This window comes from Oryza brachyantha, chromosome 1 (assembly GCF_000231095.2).
Source record: "Oryza brachyantha chromosome 1, ObraRS2, whole genome shotgun sequence".
Lineage (NCBI taxonomy): Eukaryota > Viridiplantae > Streptophyta > Magnoliopsida > Poales > Poaceae > Oryza > Oryza brachyantha.
The window spans coordinates 27,428,982-27,449,887 of NC_023163.2; the positions used below are offsets into that span (position 1 = coordinate 27,428,982).

At 40.8% G+C, this 20,906-nt stretch overlaps 2 protein-coding genes across 4 annotated transcripts; both read left to right on the forward strand.

Moving 5' to 3' along the window:
• Positions 1-6,790: 6,790 nt before the first annotated feature.
• Positions 6,791-7,422, forward strand: LOC102722539 (histone H4). The gene has a single exon (XM_006644908.2). It carries the CDS (start codon positions 6,872-6,874, stop codon positions 7,181-7,183), a length of 312 nt encoding a protein of 103 aa, XP_006644971.1. The 5' UTR covers positions 6,791-6,871; the 3' UTR covers positions 7,184-7,422.
• Positions 7,423-8,514: 1,092 nt separating this feature from the next.
• LOC102722815 (SAC3 family protein A) lies at positions 8,515-17,020 on the forward strand. Of its 3 annotated transcripts, XM_006644909.2 has the most exons (14): positions 8,515-8,853; positions 10,270-11,094; positions 11,199-11,454; positions 11,533-11,723; positions 12,046-12,144; positions 13,145-13,248; positions 13,540-13,717; positions 13,793-14,263; positions 14,379-14,519; positions 15,020-15,079; positions 15,590-15,720; positions 15,817-15,950; positions 16,045-16,274; positions 16,358-17,020. In XM_006644909.2, the coding sequence occupies exons 1-14, from the start codon at positions 8,800-8,802 to the stop codon at positions 16,454-16,456; spliced, it is 2,973 nt and encodes a 990-aa protein (XP_006644972.2). In that variant the 5' UTR covers positions 8,515-8,799; the 3' UTR covers positions 16,457-17,020. The 3 variants fall into 3 exon arrangements, with proteins under 3 accessions (XP_006644972.2, XP_015699313.1, XP_015699314.1); XM_015843827.1 differs by having other exon boundaries at positions 11,199-11,723; XM_015843828.2 differs by lacking the exons at positions 15,590-15,720; positions 15,817-15,950; positions 16,045-16,274; positions 16,358-17,020 and adding an exon at positions 15,173-15,560 and having other exon boundaries at positions 11,199-11,723.
• The last annotated feature ends 3,886 nt before the right edge of the window (positions 17,021-20,906 follow it).

Below are 20,906 nucleotides of genomic sequence, written 5' to 3' on the forward strand. Positions count from 1 at the left end.
CAGAAGTACTACACTCACATGGAAATATGACAAAGTGTTCTAGCAATATCGTAAGTTTTGGTAAGTGCGATGAAAATCTCCAATCATAGCTCTCTATCTGGCATAGTCGTGTATATTCCTGGTATATAGAGGCTAAGTTTATGATATCAAACCATTATCTAAAAATAGCTCTTTACCTAGCCAAGGGGCATGATTAAAAGTTTTGGTAGCATTTATTGGAAAAGAAATTGACTCATGTTGGAATGCACGAAAATGTCTGTTAACACAAAAATTCGGTAAAATTCCTTGGTGAATTCAGATAAGGAAAGACACAATCACCGATGGAAATTCGGAAGAGTTCGAATTCAATAGGGAATTGTGAAGACCAAGACATGGCAGCATAATTTTGTCTATTAATTAGAGTTAGTTTAGGTTTTTCCTTTATCTCTAAGAGAGTTAGAGTCCGATGGGGACTTGTTTGTTTTATTTTATCTATCAGGAAACATTGTCGTATCCAATCGGGATTAGAGTTAGAGTCCAAATAGGATTCATTCGTTTTTTTTATTTTTATCTATTAGAAGTTGTGTGTTGTGTCCGACATAGACTACTATCCACCCGAGGGTATAAATATGTATGGCTAGGGTCATTGTAAAATATCTACTTCTCATAATGCAGATCAATTACTTTCGGCGCATCGCCACCTCTTCACCGAGGTTTCAACACCAGTGAAACTTGGTAAGTCCTACATCCTGCCAACCACAGTGATCGTATCAGCCGGATCAAAACTATCTCGGTTCAGTCCGATCTTCTGATCTGCTTCTACGGTTGCTAGTTATTTGTAACACCTTGCCTCCAAAATCTGCATTAGTCCGCTCTACACGTTGAGCGGACCCACGTTCGCATGGTATCCCACTTACACTTTTGTTTTCGCTTCGTATAAAAGGGTTAACCCGAGGATACCATGGTTGGAGCACAAGGTTTATAAGCAGACCCTCACACACCTAAACTTTCAAGGTGTTACTAAACCACCACTACATATCCACTTCTAGGTCACATGGGCCACACACTACTAACAGACTTCTAATGGGCTGGGGTGTTACATTATCGTATCAGCTTTAGCTTAGATTACTTTCGTATTTTGATTTAATATGGTTAACCACTTTTAGTAATTTACGTCGATTTGATATTTCTTTTAGTAATTTACGTCCAATCTATTAGATTGCATCTATCACTATCAAATAGTTTATATCATGTTGACATATTTTGCTCATTGTTTTATCAGAGTACACGCTGATAAGTTATCAATCATCGGCTCATCGGCTTAATAAAAACCTAAATCTGTTTAGTATCTATCCTGACATTGCTAGGCATATCTTGAACTGTCTCGGTTTGGTCCGATATTCTGTGATTATTCTTAGTAATCTAGGCTAGATATTTTATAGATCTTGGTCGTTTGTCAGTCGTTTATAGTTGATGATCTTTGCCAATCTGCATGCTTGTCGTATTTATATCAATAGAGTAGCCGATTGCCTTATTTGACTACTTTTACACCAATTGGCTTGATTTATTTAAATCGGTAGTTATTTATGTTTCATCGGCTTATGAGATGTACATGCTAATTTATTTTGGCCGAGTGTAACAAAGGATTCACTGTTTATTTAACTATTTGAGTTTATATGTATCGGATTCTAAGCCGATCCAAGCTTTCAACAGCCGATCGTTCGGTCTATCGGCTAAACACTTCTACGCCCGATCGGCTGGATTTTCGGTTACCTATCGGTTCAATAGCTGATCGGCTTGTTTTACCGTTTATTTTGTCAGTTGCAGGATAAAACTGACTGGCACGCCCGCACATTCTAATAATTTAGGTCCTGCACTGGAGCGGTCTCAGATTGACTCCCAGACCTTCGTGTGTGACACGTCATCAAGTCAACTTTTGACGTCAACAATGTTTATAGTGAGAGTGATCCAAAAGGCGAAGAGCTTATGGAGTCAAGACGGTCAAAGGTGTTTTTATTTTCGTTTTTGAGTTGTAGGATAATTCATACTATTAAGAGGGGTCACTAAGTCGCCACATGCATCCACAGTTGAGTCACGTGAGTCGTGAGTTGAGTTTGAGTGAAATTCGAGAGATGCTGGACTGAACAGTCTGGGTCCAGCCTCCCAGCTTGAGTCTAAGTATGGGCCGGACGGTCCGGACCCCTAGGCCCAGACAATCCGGCCCTTGGCACTTTTCCCAACTGCTAGTCTAACGCGGATAGCTATTTAATTCAAACCTTGGGTTTTCTAGCCATTGGTGAGGTTGATAGATTGCTCTCTAGGGCTCCTAGGCTTGTTCTAGCCTCCTCTAAGCCTCCCCCGCTAACCCAAATGCAACCTAAGAGAGATTAGCACTTAGATATAGCATAGGTGTATGTTTAGGGATTAGCGAGTGATCTTGAATGATTGCAAGGGTTCTTTGGAGTTGGATGGATGCATGTGGAGGCGTCGGTGACCTCACTCTTGGAGACCGACCTCCTAGATGGACAGGGATCACCCACGAGCTTTCGACCGTGTGGATCACCCGGGATCAAGTTTGTGAAGGTCCGTGCCTAACCTCCGCAAGAAAATAGATGAGTTCTTGAGTGGATTCTCGTGCTTCTTCATAGAAGGTTGCCGAGTAGAGTGGGTTGTAACCTAAGGCCAAGCAAGGCGCCTTGATCTTGACCTTGGTGGTCGATCAAGGGCTTGCTAGTCTTGATGTGTGAATCCGGAGACTCGTATTGATCTTGTGGGAGGACGCCGAGAGAGGAAAAGGATCGAGAGAGATCCTGCTCGTAGGAGTGCCTCAACGGAGAGTAGGATCGAGAGATCCGAACTTCGGGGTAAAATTGCTCGTGTCCATCTTTGTGTGTTTCTTGGTTTCTTGTTGTTCTGGTGATCTTTTGCTTCTATCTCTTGCACACCATCTCAACATGCTCCTAGGAACTCCACAGAGAAAGGAGGCTTTTCAAAGTCCCTTCTTTCACTGACTGAACAGTTCGGTGTTTATACCCGGGCTGTCTGGCCCTTGAGCTCGGACGGTCCGACCCTACTGACCGTTGCTTTTCGAAGAAATTTTTCAGAATACCTATTCACCTCCCCCTTTAGCCTGTCTCCCTGGGACTTCAAAGGGGAGTACCAGAAAGTTGAAGGCCGAACAAATAAGAGAACGGGAATTCTGGGTAGACAATGCTAGTTGGGCTAAGATGAAGTGGGTCAAGCTAATCCAACCCCTCCACTCAAAAGGAAAACAAGTGTTGGCGGGAGCTGTTGGCCCAAGTTACAACCAACTGATGTGGACGTGAACCTGACGTGTTGGCCTCATGGTCAAAAGCCTCACAACGGTCAACGAATTTGTTTGTTCGTCACGCGTGCATCCCAATACGGGGCCGTTAGGTCCCCGTGGGTCACCTACCTACATCTATCACTAACAGTCCGATCATCGCCCCGTGGTAAAAAGTAAAATATGAGCTTGATCATTAGAGTGTGTGTAGAAATTTCTTGAAGGGGCACATAAATTGATTGTAACTTTGAAAATTACTTACATGGCCCTTTGTTTTATCTTTGAAAAATCCAAAATATAAAGTCATGTTGGATGAATGGCCTGCAATAGCATCTTTCATGCACACAATTCAAGTGCAATTATGTAGACAATATGTCATTGTTTAAGCCTTTGAAAAAATGTACATGGGGTTCTATGGGGTCGGCCAACCTCCTGGTTCGACCGAACTAGAGGTATTCCTAGGATTATGTACGAGTCTTGAACTCTTCTCTTCTTCTTGTATGACCTTAAGCTTAATAAAGTTATTATCTTATTACATTAGTGTTTATGATTCATATAATGCTTTAGCTTTATTATGTTTCATGTTTAGGTTATTTTATTTGTATATATATTACATGTTTAGGCTAGCCAATCTATGCTATATTCTAGTTCCAACAACTTAAACGGTTGCTCTATTCTTAGCTCGTCTATCCGTAGGGGGACTCCAGGGATGCTAGTGATCTTGCCTTCGTCCAAAAAACTTCATTTTTTGGTTTATGTGACTAGCGTTTGACCATCTGTCTTATTTAAAAAAATATAAAAAAACTCAAAAATAGTCACACCTAAAGTATTATTCATGTTTTATCATATAATAACAATAAAAATATCAATCACAAAAAAAAATCAAATAAGACAAAGAGTCAAACACCGTATCCAAAAACTAGAAAACAAACTTATTTTAGGACGAAAGGGGCATTATTTAGCAATATAAGTATGCTGGTTAGATTGACTAGGGCCGCGTTCGCCGCCCCCCACTAGTTAACTTATCCCCTCTCGTTTTCCGCGTGCATGCTTTTCCCGAACTATTAAACGGTGTATTTTTTGCAAAAATTTTCTATAGGAAAGTTGTTTTAAAAATCATATTAATCTATTTTATATTTTTTAATAAATAATAATTAAGTAATCATGTACTAATTTATTACTATGTTTTCCGTGCCAGTGCATAAGTTACCTTACGGCCACCAGCCGAATGCGGCCTAGATATTATTGGATATGGGAGTACACCACAAAATGTGTACGAGGTGACAGATGTGTTCGTCCTTCGCAACCCTACATGTTCGGGTATGACGTAAGAATTCATAAATTACTACAACCACACTGATAGACCAGTAGGGAGATAGTCTATCGCTAGTGCCTGAGTACATATAACTAAGTCCAAAACATGTATATGTATGCTTTTATTGTAACTACACCGATGAATACAAGTATATGAAGAAACCTTAGCTAATCTCTAGACCTCACCCATTAACTTAGATAACATTTATTAAATGAATGATTTTTTTGTGTGTCCACCACCTTTAACAAAAATATTACTTACCCCTTGCTTAGACAGTTGATTATTTATTTATAATATAGTCCTAAGCATGACGATGCATTCTTCAATCGTTGTTTTCCTTCAGGATAAACAAATAAATATACCTTGAATACTCACAAGTGAAATGCTATAACGATATTTCGTGCGTTTACGAATTTATGTGTGAACGTATAAAATACCAACAACAGCGCGTCAAAAAAACTACATAATAATACATATTTAGTGCAAAATATCATAAGTTATAGATTTAGTGATAAGTTTATACTAAACTATAACATTTATAGTTCCATCAGAACAATATTTATATGTATCTAAACTATAAGATCTACAGTTTCGTGTAAACTTCATTACTAGATTCGTAGGCTACAATGGTTCATCCTAAATATTGTTTCTAATAAAATTGGTGCTACAGTTGTACTTATGTGATATTATTGTTGAATAGAGATTTAACTACGATATTTGATGACATAACGTTCAGTTGGTGCCAAGGTATGTGTGAGATAGTAGCACTAAGAAGGAGACAAATATGTTTATACATGTTCGAGTCCCATAAGGTAATAGTCCTACTTATGTCGGCCACAACCGATTTTGGTCTTATACAATGTCGGCAAAATGTACATAATATAATACTTGGAATTATCAATTATCTACTCAGCCATACTACCATATAGGCCTATAGCAATATGTCGATGAGATTGTATGGGATTGATCTTAATGAGCACACTCATGGAGTCTTGGTGTGTTGTTGTTTGTGTATCTCATGTTGCCCCTCAGGATCTGTTGACTTGAACTGGTGTGCTACCCCTCAGGGGTTCACCACGATTGTCTTCACTCAAATAGAACTAAGGATATATATACAAATGCTACTCGAACAATCTTGCTTCGAATCAAGGAGGACTCTTGTATTCGGTTCGAGTACTTATTTGTTGTCTGTTGGGGACTATATTTTATATGTACAAGACATTTTTTTATAGATTTAGTTATGTATTACTCTGTCGAGGATAATGTACCTATAATTTAGTTAAATTACCTAATTTTATGGCTAAACCTATCCACAGTAATTTGTATACCGGACATAGTATTCAACACCCAGCTAATTACTCTAGAAATAGTGCATTTTTGGGCTACTCTGGACAACTTAATCTACGAGATTTTCTACAAACTAATTAATTATCTACAGAAATGCACACATTATTTTGATGATAAAAATTGTCACATAAGAATCTAACAATATCTACCTTTTGCAAATGCTAATGAAACAACATTAAAAATGTAAAAACATACACGGTAAAAATTCGTTTTTCACCTTGGCCCAAATTAAATTTTAGAGCGGTGCTTGAATATTTGATAAATTGCTTGACGGGAGCCATGGCTAAATTCATCAGAGATAAGACTTAATTTTTTTGAAAATGCATAAAGCAGTAATTCATTGAACTAACGTTCAGGCTCGTTCAGCATTTGAAATTTTGGCTGCAGAGTAGATTTATATTCATAGAGAAATACACTCATAACATGGAAAATATATTGAAATATTGGACAGTATGCGTACTATGTACTACGGAGTACATGATAGTATTTAGAAAAGCACTAGGAAGTAGTATAATTCCTGTGCCGTGTAGGCAAAAAAAATATATACACAAATACTCAATCCCGCTAAAACCGTCACGATAATTCAAAGTCCCCACCAGTCAGAGAGAGCAACTACGGCTCAATCCCGCAAATTTTTTCCATAACCATTCTATTTGGGCGCCAAAAATACGAAATTTCAGATCCCGCCCGCCAACTCAGCGATCCGGGCCTCGGTCCACGTCACCGATCCGCGGCATCTATCACACACCCGATCCCGCCCATCCATTTCCTTCCCCATCGAACGGCGGGAACCACCTCCACATGCCCCCCCCCTTCCCTTTAAATATCTTCCGGCCCTCTGGCCTACCGCACTCACTTCTCGCATCCACCAAATCCTCCCAAAAAAAATCCCCAATTCCCATCTCTCCTCTCAGAGCTCGGCGGCCATGTCGGGGCGCGGCAAGGGCGGCAAGGGGCTCGGCAAGGGCGGCGCGAAGAGGCACCGCAAGGTGCTGCGCGACAACATCCAGGGCATCACCAAGCCGGCGATCCGGAGGCTGGCCAGGAGGGGCGGCGTGAAGCGCATCTCCGGGCTGATCTACGAGGAGACCCGCGGCGTGCTCAAGATCTTCCTGGAGAACGTCATCCGCGACGCCGTCACATACACGGAGCACGCCCGCCGCAAGACCGTCACCGCCATGGACGTCGTGTACGCCCTCAAGCGCCAGGGCCGCACCCTCTACGGCTTCGGCGGCTGAGGCTGGTGTGGGGGCTCACCGCCACCGCCTGGCCGTGGGACAAGTCTTGGCTCGCGGTCAAGAAACCGGGAAGGAAATCTCTAATTGATTTGGGTCTCAGTATTAGTACTGGCAGTAGTTTGTTTGTGTTGGGATCGTTCCAGTTGCCTATGGCAAATTTGCTTCGGTTGTCCTGAACCTTGTGCTCTGCATGTAAATCCGTCTGGTGTTTTAGCTATTAACAAAGTTGGTTCATTCGCCACATGCCTCACGGTTCTTGTTCTTGCTCATTTGAGATACAAATCATACATTAGCTGATTATCTTCGAGGCAGCTGTTTCTTTTTTCTTAGAATGCCTTGACTGCGTCGTAGTGCAGCAATTTTAGGTGGCATGTCAACCTCCCACCTCAGATTTGTTTCCCTGTGGTTGATCGGTCCAGCCCCCAGCCGGAATCAACTTTGCGCTTGGGCTTTATTTCCCGTTCCCACCCTTCGTGCCCAGTGCTCCCTTTCGAATGCGCCTAATTTCGTTCAATGATTGGCATGCCGGCGTGCTGTTATGGTGAAAAGATTCGTTGATTAGGTTGGGACTTGGGACTTCGGATACGCGTCGGCGCTGCTAGCGATGAACATTTGCAGAATCGAGCTGTTGCATTGCACGAGTTTCTGTTCTCGAAGAGATTTGTCACCGAAAATACTTGCTACTAATAATTTTTATAGTTCTGATTCATTACTAATGGACACTAGTATAATCAAATATTCCTTCTGTTAGTATATAGTACTATATTATTAGTCATTTTGGTTTGTTGCAAGTTAAATCTTTAACAAAATTTATAGAAAAATACACTATCATCTATAACACCAATTTATTTTCGTTAACTTAACTATTAGATATATGAAAGTTTTTTAGTATATTATTCTATGTTAAAAGTATTATTTTATTTTCTATAGATTCGATCAAGTTCGAAGATATTTCAACTATGATAAATCCGAAGTGTGTTTATAATATGAGACGAAACGAGTATGTCTATATGAGGCTGTATCAATATTCTACCTGTACCGCAAACCATACAACAATTGAACCCATGGCACCAGCAGTTGTATCAAAAATGGAAGTTAAAAACAGTTCAAAACAAAGATGATGGTAAAAAATGATACCGTGTTTCAGCCACCAAAGTTGGGCTTTCAGAACAAGTTTGGGCTAATTGTTCGGCCCTTGTACTTCTCTCTTCCCATCAGAAGCCAAGCCCACCCACCCACGGCCCACCTCCCTCTCTCTGTCGTCCCCCTCCCCCTCCCCAACTCGCCGAGACGCCGACCCCTCTCCTCTCTTCCGCTCTTCCCGTCTTGTCCCCGGCCCGACGGAGGAGGAGGAAAAAAGAAAAAAAAAACCTCAAACAGCGGCACTCACCCATCCGCAAGTCCCCATCTTCTCCAACGAAATCTTTCCCGTGTCAACCCGCCCCTCCGATTTCTCCCGCTTTTCCTCTTTTTTTTTCTTCTTCCCGGGATTGCCGCGTGCTCCCGTCCGATCCGGCTCTGCCTGGCCGTTTTAGCGGCGGACCGGGGGTGGCTTTCCTCTTTTGCGAGGCAGCTAGGGTTTCTGCTCGAGCTCTGGGGCCGCAGGGCGCCGGGATATGGCGGCCCAGGGCGGCGAGGCGGCTGCCGGATCCGACGCCAAGCCCACTGTGGTATGCTTTCTCTGCTCCTGATTCGGCATCAGTCCCGAGTTGAGTTGTGACCTGTGAGGCCTCTGCCGCCGCATCGTTTAGAATTCGTGATCATTCTCTGCGCTTGCGTGTGATTCGCTCTGCTTTGGGTGGTACCCATAGTCTAGCTGATTGCTTTAGTGTTCTCCGCGTATTCGTGTTGCCGTGGGAAACTTAGGTTTAGTGGGACGATGGATATCTAGTTGTAGCCGGTGGAAGATGTGTATTAGTTAGATACGTAGTTTTTACTAAATTACTTCTGCACGAGTTTAGGATAACTAATGGTCAAAGTAGGTTGATGGCACAAATTGTAATGTTGTCAATTGGCTTTACTTATATTGTAATTGGCCACACACTCTTCCTATCTACGTACCTAGTTATCATGCTGTCCTGGTAGTTGGTGAATTCACTGTTGTTTACTCTCTTGGAGGTTAAGAAATGAGGTGCTTATAATCTTATCAGGTGCCAGTGTTTTGGATGTAACTGAAAGCTTGTTTCACTCTCAAATCGATAATGTTGTTGTCTACAGAATTTGTATGCTGCGTTTTGTACTATTTAACGTTAAGTGGATAGGGCTGATATGGAGCTGCCACGAATAAAGTTTAAATGTTATCAATTAAAGTGTGCCCAACTAGTTACGACAACCCAGCTGGGCAAGGCGTTTCCCCCTTATTTGAAACTGACGTGCCAGATGTCTACAATGTAGTGGTAAACAGTTGTTGCTAAAGCTAGGACCAAAGAGCTACTGGCAAAACCATTTCGCACGTGAGGACCTGTTTTACAGGAGTCTGTTCTGTAGCTCCTAATTATATATCCATGATGCCATCTATTCATTCTGTAAGACGCAAATTTGTACTGATGAGAATGAATGTAACTATACTCATGATGGTTTGTGTTAAGTTTGTTGTGCATCTTTGCTTGAATTGCATATTAAGTTCAGTTGATGCTTTAGTTTGTATTCTGATATTGCATTGGTTAGACAGTCTTACCGCTGCCATTTGTTTATCTCATCATCCTTTTAGATTTTCCCTTGTCCTTGCCACATCTGACATGTCATTATGTACTATATTGTGAGATAACACAAGAAAAGGAAATTCTGCTTTGTATAGATAAATATGGTTTTGTATAAAGCCAGGGACTCTTGTAAAACAAGTCATTACCTTCTGAATATAACTTGACATTCTTTTTGCATCTCACACTTTTTTTGTATGTATGTGGATCGCGTGGCACAATGGTGTACTTCTAACATCTTTCTGGCGGTTCACATGGGGATTAGTATTTCTTTCCATGATTTTTCCTGTTTTTCCAGAGAAGCACGTATTGTGTTATAAGGAAATTTTGGTTGAACATCATACATTGTGCCAAACTGAAAATTTGTTTGTTCTAAACAAATAATAGGGCACAGGCATGGAGCATCCGAATTCATCTCCATATCAACCTTCAGCTTCCGATCGTTATTTGTGGTCTTCTTCAACTGGTGCTTCCTGGAACTATTCGGTGGATAACTCAAACCAAACCAATGTTTACTATGATCCACAAAGGGATGTGTCAGTTTCAGGATCTACTGAAAATGTGGCAAGTGGTGCAGCTCATGTGGTCCCATCAGGGATGGGCACTACTAATCCAACTGATTCTTATGCACCTTATGCAAATTCTGTTCAACCTTGTTACAGTGCTGCACAATATCCAAACTATTACTACAACTATCCACAAACTGCAAATGAATCCTCTGTTCAGCAAGGAGTAGATCAAAGTTCAGGTGCTGCTTATCAGCCTCTTACTTCATTTCAGAATTCAGGATCTTATGTTGATCCTACAAGTAACACATATTATAACGCTGGTGCTCATCAGACTGCACCAGGATATGCTACCAACAACAATTATTATCAAAGCAGTTCCTGGACTGGCGGAAGTTCGGGAGATAATCATGCACAATCATATCAGGGCTATACTCCAGCAGATACTAATGCAGCCCAGAGTTCTAGTTCACTAACCAACAATTCTTACCACTATCAGCAGCAGTATAATCAATGGCCTTATTATTATGATCAGTCTGCACCAAATTCTGGTGGTCCTGCAGTTGCTGTTAGCAGTAATTCTAATGCAAATACTGCCAACATCAGTTCTGGTTATGTTTATCCGAGCACCCAACCACCTCCACCAGGTACTACACCATGGAAAAGTGATGCTGGTGTACCTGCTGTCCCTCCTCCTCCCCCACAGGTATTATTACTTCATTAGACTTTCCTGTTTCCTCTTCTGACAAATTCAGGTTTTTTCTGGCAAGTATTTTTATGTTGCCAAATCTAATAATTAACAATTGACAGGCGCCAGGAATCCCAGTGTGTCAAAATCAACATGTCAACCAGGCAGCAGGTCCCCCAGGGTATCAAAACCAGTATGTCAACCAGGCTCCAGGCACCCCAGGATTCCAAAACCAGTATGCTAGCCAGGCACCAGCTGTCCCAGGATATCAGAACCAGTATGCTAACCTGGCGCCAACATATCAACCGGGCACTGCATACTATAGTCAGTTACCACTAAGTAACCAAGCAGATCAACAGAAGGCTTCACATTGGCAAGGTCCAATTTCAAACGTTTCTTCAGTCAATCATGTTTCTGAAAATTCTCAACCAACTTTTCAGGGTCCTGCGATATCAGATGCTCGCAGGGTAAACAAAATCCAGATTCCAACAAATCCTCGAATAGCTCCAATTGTTGCTATGACAATGCCTAAAGCAGAGAAGAGAAATTCAGAAGCTGATGCATCTCAAAAGCCTGCATATGTTAGTGTTGCGGTGCAAAAGAATGATGTGAAAGCAGCTCAAGATGGCCATGAAGCTGTAACACAGGTTTGTAACAATTCTATTAACTTGTTTTTGTTTGGTATTCATTGACTATACTACTACTATCCTTCAGACACAAGGAACCAACTTTGTAGAAATTTAAACATGCTTTTGAAGTACTACCACAGTACTCCTTCACATTTCTTGTATTGAAATTATATATCTACACTCCTGGTTCTGATATAAGTGGCAGTGCCCAGATTCAAAACTTTTGTTGTCTAATTCTGTAATGTACTTAATGCTCGTCGACTTCTCATGCCATGTATAATATGCACAGCATAAATTTATTATCTATCTGTTGTGTTTACACAATTTTCGTTCTGTTTAGGGATCAATCCCTGCTTCACTTCGTACTTATGTTGGGCGGAATCTTTCTCGTTGCAAGGATGATGTTCAGAGGTCTGCCGTGCAGAGCATCTTGAAAGAGGTTTAGTAGTCTGTTGTTTTTATTTTTTTTAAACATTATCTTGGTTTCTTTTTAGTTGGATTCTAGCTATATACATAACCTTTGGTTCATGAGATGTTTAATAACTATGGAAATGGGTAAAATAGTTATTGGTGAACTATGCACAGGTGATTTTTTTCTCCTATTGGTGAGCTGTGGGCATGTTTTTGACAATTGTAAAATTAGTTTTCTTTTTGGAAGTGTAACCATGGAATTTACTTTTTTCAAGGAAATAGTAAGTGATTTTTCTTCGGTGAAAAGTAGGGGTGTTCCATATTGAAGGTAACACAATAACAAAAACAGTAGCATTTAATAAACTAACAAATAAATAGGGTTAAAGTTACAAGGTCAAAGAGACAAAGACCCACACCAAGGCCAGACAAGCAAATAGAAAACTGAGTAGATTGCTTAGGTGAATTCCTGAAGCTTTTTGGAGATTTGGAATAAACTTGTTAGCTTTTACCTGGAAAGGTTCATTTCTTCTGTAAGCATTCTCTTCCACTTATGGTCATTTGGAGGAATCTTGTAAAAGATGTATCTGTTCCTTATAAGCATATATTCCAGCGACCCAAAGTGAAAATTTCTTTATACACTTCTTGACAAGATGTATATTCACGCCTTGCAGTTAATCCTTCAAGGATCTGGCCAGAAAGGTCCTATGGATGTTTCTCCTAGCAAGCTAGACTAAAATCATAGGCGAAACACATATGATCATAATCTTCAATATAATTGCTTTGTGAAGAATACATGCTGTGCTCTCCACTTTGAAATTCTTTGTTTAAGCATGGCTGATTTGTTTGTTTTACCATGGAGAAGTACCCACTATGCTTAGGCATTTTTCCACAAAAAAGCGTTTTCATATTTAAGCTCTTAAGTTGATTTTTTTTATTTTGTCTGGGCTCTTGTTGTGAAATATATGCTGTCCTTATCAACTTCATAAGGAGTCTCCTAGGTCTAACGTTTTTCCCTTCCTGTAATTCAGATGATCACCAAGGCAACTGCTGATGGGATCCTTCATACTAAGAACTGGGACATTGAGCCATTGATTCCTTTGCTAGAAAATGTCACAAGCACAAATTTGACAAGGTGTGCTGCTCTTTCCCTATGTCCTCCTTTCACTAGTGATAATGCAGCTTTTGATATGGTATGACACCTCAGTAACCATCAAATCATATGCTTGTATTCTTGTACATCACCTTTTTGTTTATTAGTATCCTTTAGGAATATCTTTTGTGGCTTATTTTTTGTTACTTGGATATTGGTAAGCAAATCTTGTTGCCATGATTTATGACTAATTGCCATTGAGTCATAACTATGTAAACATGCTTTGCTTTGTTCACTATGAACAGAATCTTGATCCCTTTTGTTCTTTGGCAGCTCTGCAAAGGATTTGAATCCCTTCTCCTTTTCAACGTCTAGGAGGAGCCCTAATAGACGGGTGAAAAGTAGGTGGGAACCTGTTGTAGAAGAAAAGGTTGCTAACAAGGTAGAAGTGACTTCCAAAGAATCAGCAAAGAGCAATACCTACAATAGTTCAGAAATGACTAAAAGAGCAGTAAGATCTCAGTGTGGGTTCATATAACTTGCATGCCTTTCATTTATGAGAAATACTTAACTAAACACTTTTCAGGGTAGCAGTTGGGATCTTGGGAAGTTTCTCCATTCCCGTCAGGCTCCTTTAAGCCAATACAATCAGAGGCCTAGTAAAAAGAAACGGATTGGTGGTAACTCAAGTCTAACTGAAAATGGAAATGTTTCAAGTGACAGTGATAAGGAGCAGGATCTGACAAAATATTATGCTAATGCTATCACAATAGCAAATTCACCGGAGGAGAAGAAACGCCGGGAGCATAGATCCAAGCGTTTTGAACGTAGTCATGGTGCTGCATCCTCAAAATCAAGGAGCTCTGCACCAAATAAGGAAGGACCATCCAATATATATGCTAGGAGATCTATATCAATGCTTCTTAATAGAAGTAATGGAGATGGTGTTAGCTTCGCTGTGGAGGATTTGGATTGGGATGCACTGACTGTCAAGGGAACATGTCAGGAAATTGAGAAAAGATACCTTCGCCTTACATCAGCACCTGATCCTGCCACAGTGAGAACGCTTTGCTAATTACCTTGTAAACTGCAGTGTAGATTGGAAAAACATATTATTGCGAGTACTTGTTGTTTCTCCTTGCTTTAGTTTTGTTTCATTATATATTTTTCAGGTAAGGCCAGAAGATGTTTTAGAGAAAGCTCTTCATATGGTTGAAACATCTCAGAAGAATTATCTGTATAAATGTGACCAACTGAAGTCTATTCGGCAAGATCTTACTGTTCAGAGGATTCAGAATGAGCTGACTGTCAAGGTAGCTTTTCTTAGCCCCCCTTTCTGTGTGGAATACTGCTTTGTACTCTCGTTTCACAATATTTTTCCATTTTCATGGGAGATATCATTTCACAATGTGTCTGAGAAAAATCACAGGCGCAGCTATTACAGTATCTTTGCCCCAAATTTAATGTTGTGAGCTTGTATGCTATTCAATATGGGCACTCAGAGTCATTTCTTATCAATTTTTTCCCTTAAATGCTGCTTCCTTGGCCTATTTGCATGGGGGGCTAGGACATTACAGGACAGAGTAGTTTTTAACAGTTTGATGTGCCTCATTTGTTTTGCTTTCCATCACATTCTTTTAATGCTTTGATTCATGAGGAAAATATTTAGTTAATATAAATTGGTACGCCATCCTTTCTTAGTCTATAATCTATCTTTGATTTTTTATGTCAACACTGTACCGACTTCCAACAATTGTTTGGTTCTGCCTTTTTTTCGTAACTTCCGTATGACTTGTTATATTCTTTTTTTCAGGTTTATGAAACTCATGCACGCTTGGCCCTTCAAGCTGGAGATTTACCTGAATTTAATCAGGTTTGCTTATCTCGTTCTGAACGTCTATCCTTTATTCCTGACATAAGAATAATGAACATATGCCACCTGCTATCCTAGTTTCATTACATGCAGTGTTGGAAATTAATTCGGGAGTGAGAACTACAATGGCGGATGTTTACTAGCGGCCTTATTAAAAATTTACCTGCTCAGTGGTTTGAGCCAACTTACTGATAAATTGCACTTTACTTAGGTGAATAAAGCCCTGAGATCATTTTATTTTGGATTATCCCCATCTCATTAGTTTCTAGTTGAAACCCTCCCAGTTCTTTTACAGAAGCATATAGCACATGCTATGTGTCACTACCTATTGCAACTGCTGTAGAAATGCAGTAAATTAGCCATGGTGAAGTGTTGATACTGTAATTGTGACTTTATAAAACCGGATGCTCTATTCTTACTTGATTATTGATTTTGTTTGTCTAGTTGCTCCACAGAAGAAAAAACATATACAGCCTAATTTTTAATTATTTCTGCTGCAACTCTTTGCAGTGCCAATCACAACTGAAGAGATTATATGCGGAAGGAATCAAGGGCTGTCATCTTGAATTCTCTGCTTACAACTTGTTGTGTGTCATGTTACACTCTAATAACAAAAGAGACTTGCTTTCATCAATGGCAAGGTATTGCACAATAAGACCAGGGGGTTGCATTGTAGGAGCATGTATGAGTTATTTCATTGTTACATGAACCTTATTTGATGCATTCATTTCTAACAGCTTATCAAAGGACGCTAAACAAGACAGAACTGTCAAACATGCTCTTGCAGTTCATTCTGCTGTTTCATCTGGAAACTATGTCCTGTTCTTCAAATTATACAAGACAGCACCTGACCTGAATTCTTGTCTTATGGGTAAATGTGTTCTCTCCCTCTGCAATTTGAAGTGTTCATTTAATTCATTGCGATGGTGTTTTTTGTTTTGTTACTCACGTTATTGGCGCTGTAGATCTCTATGTTGAACGGATGCGCTTTGAGGCTCTAAAATGCATATCTAAATCATATCGCCCAACTTTACCTGTGAAATACGCTGCACAAGTTTTGGGTTTCATGGGAATTGATGAAGTTTGCGAAGCTACAAAAACTGATGGATTGGAAGAATGTGAAGAATGGTTAAAAGCACATGGTGCTGTTCTATCAGTAGATAGCAATAATGGAGAATTGCAGATAGACACAAAGGTAAACCACACAGCAGGTTCTTGCAATGTGTTTATATATTTTATTGGCTTTTGAAACACTACACTACTTCTATTGTTCGACAGGTTTCTTCGACTTCTCTCTACATGCCGGAACCTGATAACGCTGTTTCACATGGTGATGCATCTCTTGCTGTGAACGATTTTTTGGCGCGAGCATCATAGATGATGTCATGATGAGCATTTTCATCACATGTGCCCCTGATCTTCGGAGGTATTTCTCGATTGCTTGTAGCAGTGCTTGCAGTGGAATGTTCTGTTAAATGCAGGGTAGGACCTTGAAATGGATCGGCTGAAGGGGAAACACGGTCCATTGAAATGGATCGGCTGAAGTAGGTTGCTTTCTATTACGCTCAAATTGTGTTCCGAGCCTCTGAATCTGAGATGCCGTGGGATCGTTGGCATGCTGCTAGCTCTCCATCCCTGCCGCAGTTCCATTTTGACAAACAAAATTCTGGAGGCAGCATTAACCGGGAAAAACAAATACCTCCTCAGGGTATACTTGGCGGCATTGCCTTTGTACCGTGCTAGCCAGACGACAAGTGTACATGTTGAGATGTAGTCGCACCTTCGGTATATTGTACAATTTTTGTGAGCCTGATGTTACTCATTTTATTGATGAACTGCAAATAGTTAACACAAATATGGAAGTACTCATGTTGGTCTACTGTAGTTTTCTTCTTTTGCTGGGGAAGGAAAAAATAAACCTGAATAATATCACAACTAACAACCCCATCTTTATGCTTGTGCTTATAAGTCAATTTTAAATTTTCAATCTTAAATTTAGACTTTATTGTAGTTTATTTTTTAGCTTGACTTTTAGATCACTAAGAATATATATACAAAGTTTTATTCATAAATTATTTTTATTTGTAAATATGCTTTTGTTTTTTCACGAATAAACCAAACCCTCTTATACTTATCGAATAGCTGTGTTAGAAACTGTACACTATAGCAGAATCATCTTGAATAATAAACTGAACATTTCATAGTTTGCCTTGTAATGTCTTGATTTGAATGATTATGAGTGTAATATACTACAACTTTTCAGATACTTGCTCCGTATATTAAGAGATGATATCTTTGACTTTATCGTGATTATCATTTAATCATTTATCTTATTAAAACATAATTATTATTTATTTTATTATGATTGAATTTATTACTATGTATATTTTATTATATCTTATATTTTTATACATTTAATATATGTTAAAAAGTTAACAAAGTCCCGAATTACACTACGGAAGGATACTATACGCTGAAGTTTTATTTTCTACTAAACACCAAGTTTTACTCCGTAATACACCTTTAAGAAACTAATGGTGGTGGTATCTATCACTACTCACCAACTGACACGTGACACCCTAGAATTGATGAATAAGTTACCACCTACTTCCACCTTTGGCTGACTGACACGTGGGCCACTACACACGGACTGATCATTTTCGAAGCTAGAGTACAGTTGAGAGGGGACTCATATTTAGGCCGCTTTCAGTTCGTAAAATTATTTTGCAAAACATTATCGAAGTATTAAACGTAGTCTAATTATAAAATTAATTTTAGATTCTACCTAGAACCCGTCAGACGAATCTTTTGAGTATAATTAATTCATCATTAGCATATGTTGGTTACTGTGGTGCTTATGGCTAATTATACACTAATTAGGCTTAAAAGATTTATCTTACAATTTTTCCATAACTATGTAATTAATTTTAATGTTCATGTATATCTAATGTTTCGTTTAGGTGTCTAAAAATTTGATGTGATGTTTTTGGAAAAAACTTTTAGAAACCAAACAGGGCCTCAATATGCCTCTTGTATCGCACGGTAGTTAGCTATGTACTAGTATCAAAAATCTGCGGCGTTTCAATGGATTAACTATGACAATGCTCTTAAATCATTTTATAAACGAGATCGCATAAGCAGGCAAACAAGAAAAAACTCGTGCCTCAACAAGCAAAATGTACCCAATGCCCAAAAGTCGTGCCTCTTAAATCATTTTGTACACATTTTTACACATAATTTCTGGGATTTGATTTTTATAAGGTGTATTTTGATATCAAAAGTCAAGCTTTATATATTTTGATCAATAATTAGTCAAATTAGAAGTATATATTGTGTGCAAACTACTTCGCTAGATTCATATTTCAAATGCTTTCACAAAACAATAATTTTATAGCAACGAGGAATATCGTTTTTGAGCAACCAAACTTTGATATATAAGTAAGAACTTTATAAAATATAATGTCTCTTTTTTTTTTCTTTTTGAGATGAACGGCGGGTAGTATTAGGTGTCTCAACTCAGGAGAACTGCAAGCTATGCGTGAGTCTTTTGAGTCGCGACTCAAGATGACATGAAGACGAGTATATGCAAGCTATTCATTGACCTCGCGAAATGGTAACACAGCTGCCTGTAAACTTGACAATCATAACAAGAACCCTTAATAACATCACATGGAGGTGTTTCTGTCCAGCCATTGGATCAGAAGTCTGTAACAACGGCATTTATTTTCAGAAAGGTTAGCACATCTGAGCTGATTCCGCATATCTTAACTGTAGCATCACCAGCGCAGAGTTGGTTAGACAAAAATTAGCGTTTCTCTGACCGCAGCGGCAGTGCGCAAAGCCTCTCGAGCCAACGATCGCGACGGCGGCGGCTTGCCAAACCAAATCATACAGCATGGTTATTTGTTTACGCACACTGGCACACCACCTCAAGTCCCTTTCCGACAAGGCCCGCCTTTGATCGACCTACGTCGAAGGAATGGCCGTCAACGCACAAACCCCACCCCGCTGTTAATTGTCATGGCATGGATGGAGGAGGCGGTGGCAACGAATCAACAATGGAACCCGCGCCGGCGCGTGCGTGCGTGCGTGCCTGCCGTTATGCAATGGGCAGCAAACGAGCCGGGAATGATGTGGCTAGGCTAGGCGTGGGCGACGGATTTCGCACACGTACCGACACCCCGTTCCCCGGCACCCCCGACGCGCCGTGTGTTTCCTCCCCCGGCACGGCACAGGCAACGGGTCACAGCCTGGGCGCGCGGCCGTTTCACCAGGCCCGCAACGTTTTGCCGGTACTACTACTGCTGCTGCTGCTGCTGCTACGAGTTAAGCCGGGCGCCGCCGGCTGGCCTGGAGCGCGCGGGAGAGCAGGAGGAGGCGGCGCAATTAAAAGCGCGGCGCGATGACCGAGCGGTCGAGCACTCGAGTGGCGGGATGAGAAGCACGGAAGCACCGCCACCCTGCGCCCGCGGCAACGGGAATAAACCTGCCCGCGGCGGCCCGGGCGGGCGGCGCCGGCTCCCGGTGTTGTTTGGACTTGGGAGATGCAGGAGGATTTGCAGCTGCGATCGCTGGTGTCGCGTAGCTGCTGCGGTTAACCGTAGCGCGACGCGAGTCACGCGACGTTGGCCAGCCTGCCCCGCGCGGCTCGTCAGCACGCATTTATGGGCCGCGGCCTCCTCGGTCTGGGTTTTCGGAGGTTTCGCCGTTTCTGTTCGCTGTTGGCACTGACGTGCCAGTGTACTGTCTGCGTTATAGCGTTTGATCATTTTTTTTTAAAAAAAATTATTGAAAACTCAAAAAAAATAGTCACGTGTAAAATAATATTAATGTTTTATCATCTAATAGCAATAAAAATATTAATTGTAAAAACATTTCAAATAAGACAAAAAATCAAAAATTATATTTAAAAACTAAGAAATAAACTTATTTATGTATCAATTTATATGATTTCAATCATTCCAAAGATTTTAAAGTCAATCGGATACATAGAATGAGAATCTAATAAATTCAAAATTCTAAAATTGATCACTGAAATGACTAAAATATAATATTTTGATAATCCTTAATCTATGATAAACAACGTAGTAAAAATGTTTATATTTTTGAAAACAGAGGTAGTAACAAAAGATCAAACTTAATCGAACTGAACTTCCATGTACTACTTCACAGAACTCTCGTCCATTGCGTTGCTGGCGCATATGTCGTCACTAGTCATATGTCTGCAATGCACGAAACCAATCCAATATAAAAAAAAATTAAATCAGACTAACAGACTACAGAGCATCTAAAATACGAAATTGTATAATGCGAACCGTGCACGTTGCCTGACACGGAACCCCCGCCCCTCAGAACCCCAACTTGCCCTTCTCTCGTCAAACCCCTTCGTTTTCTCAAATTCTCGTCACCCACCCAAACCTAAAACGCACCAGCCCAACGTCGCAGCCAGCTAACCCACCCTCCCCCTCCCTCTCGCCGGCTCGCCGCCTGAGTCCTGATCCCCTTCCTCTGCTCAGCTCGGCTCGGTCTCGTCCTTCACCGCCACCCCCCTCCCTGCGTTGCGCTTTTTCAATCGGTCGCGGGTCGTGTCGCGTACGGCCACGCCCGTACGCAGTTACGCACGTATCTCTCAACCGGCGCGCACCACCACCACCACCAGTTACGCACGCTCGTCTCGTGGTCTTTATAACTTGAGCTGGAAGGCTCCGCAAAGTCTCAACCACACCTCGTAGAGAGAGGCGCGGCATCGCATCGGTCGCGACTCGCGAGTCGCCACCCCACACCGGCTACTTAAACTCCACTTTCCCTCCTCCTACCTTTGCGCCAT

What these genes read in the sequence shown, in the direction of transcription:
- LOC102722539 (XM_006644908.2), top strand. Translation starts at nt 6,872, where the DNA reads ATGTCGGGGCGCGGCAAGGGCGGCAAGGGGCTCGGCAAGGGCGGCGCG.
- LOC102722815 (XM_015843827.1), top strand. Translation starts at nt 8,800, where the DNA reads ATGGCGGCCCAGGGCGGCGAGGCGGCTGCCGGATCCGACGCCAAGCCC. An exon ending in TTGCTTTCATCAATGGCAAG is followed by an intron (nt 15,721 to 15,816) that starts GTATTGCACAAT and finishes CATTTCTAACAG; the next exon opens with CTTATCAAAGGACGCTAAAC. An exon ending in CCTGAATTCTTGTCTTATGG is followed by an intron (nt 15,951 to 16,044) that starts GTAAATGTGTTC and finishes TTGGCGCTGTAG; the next exon opens with ATCTCTATGTTGAACGGATG.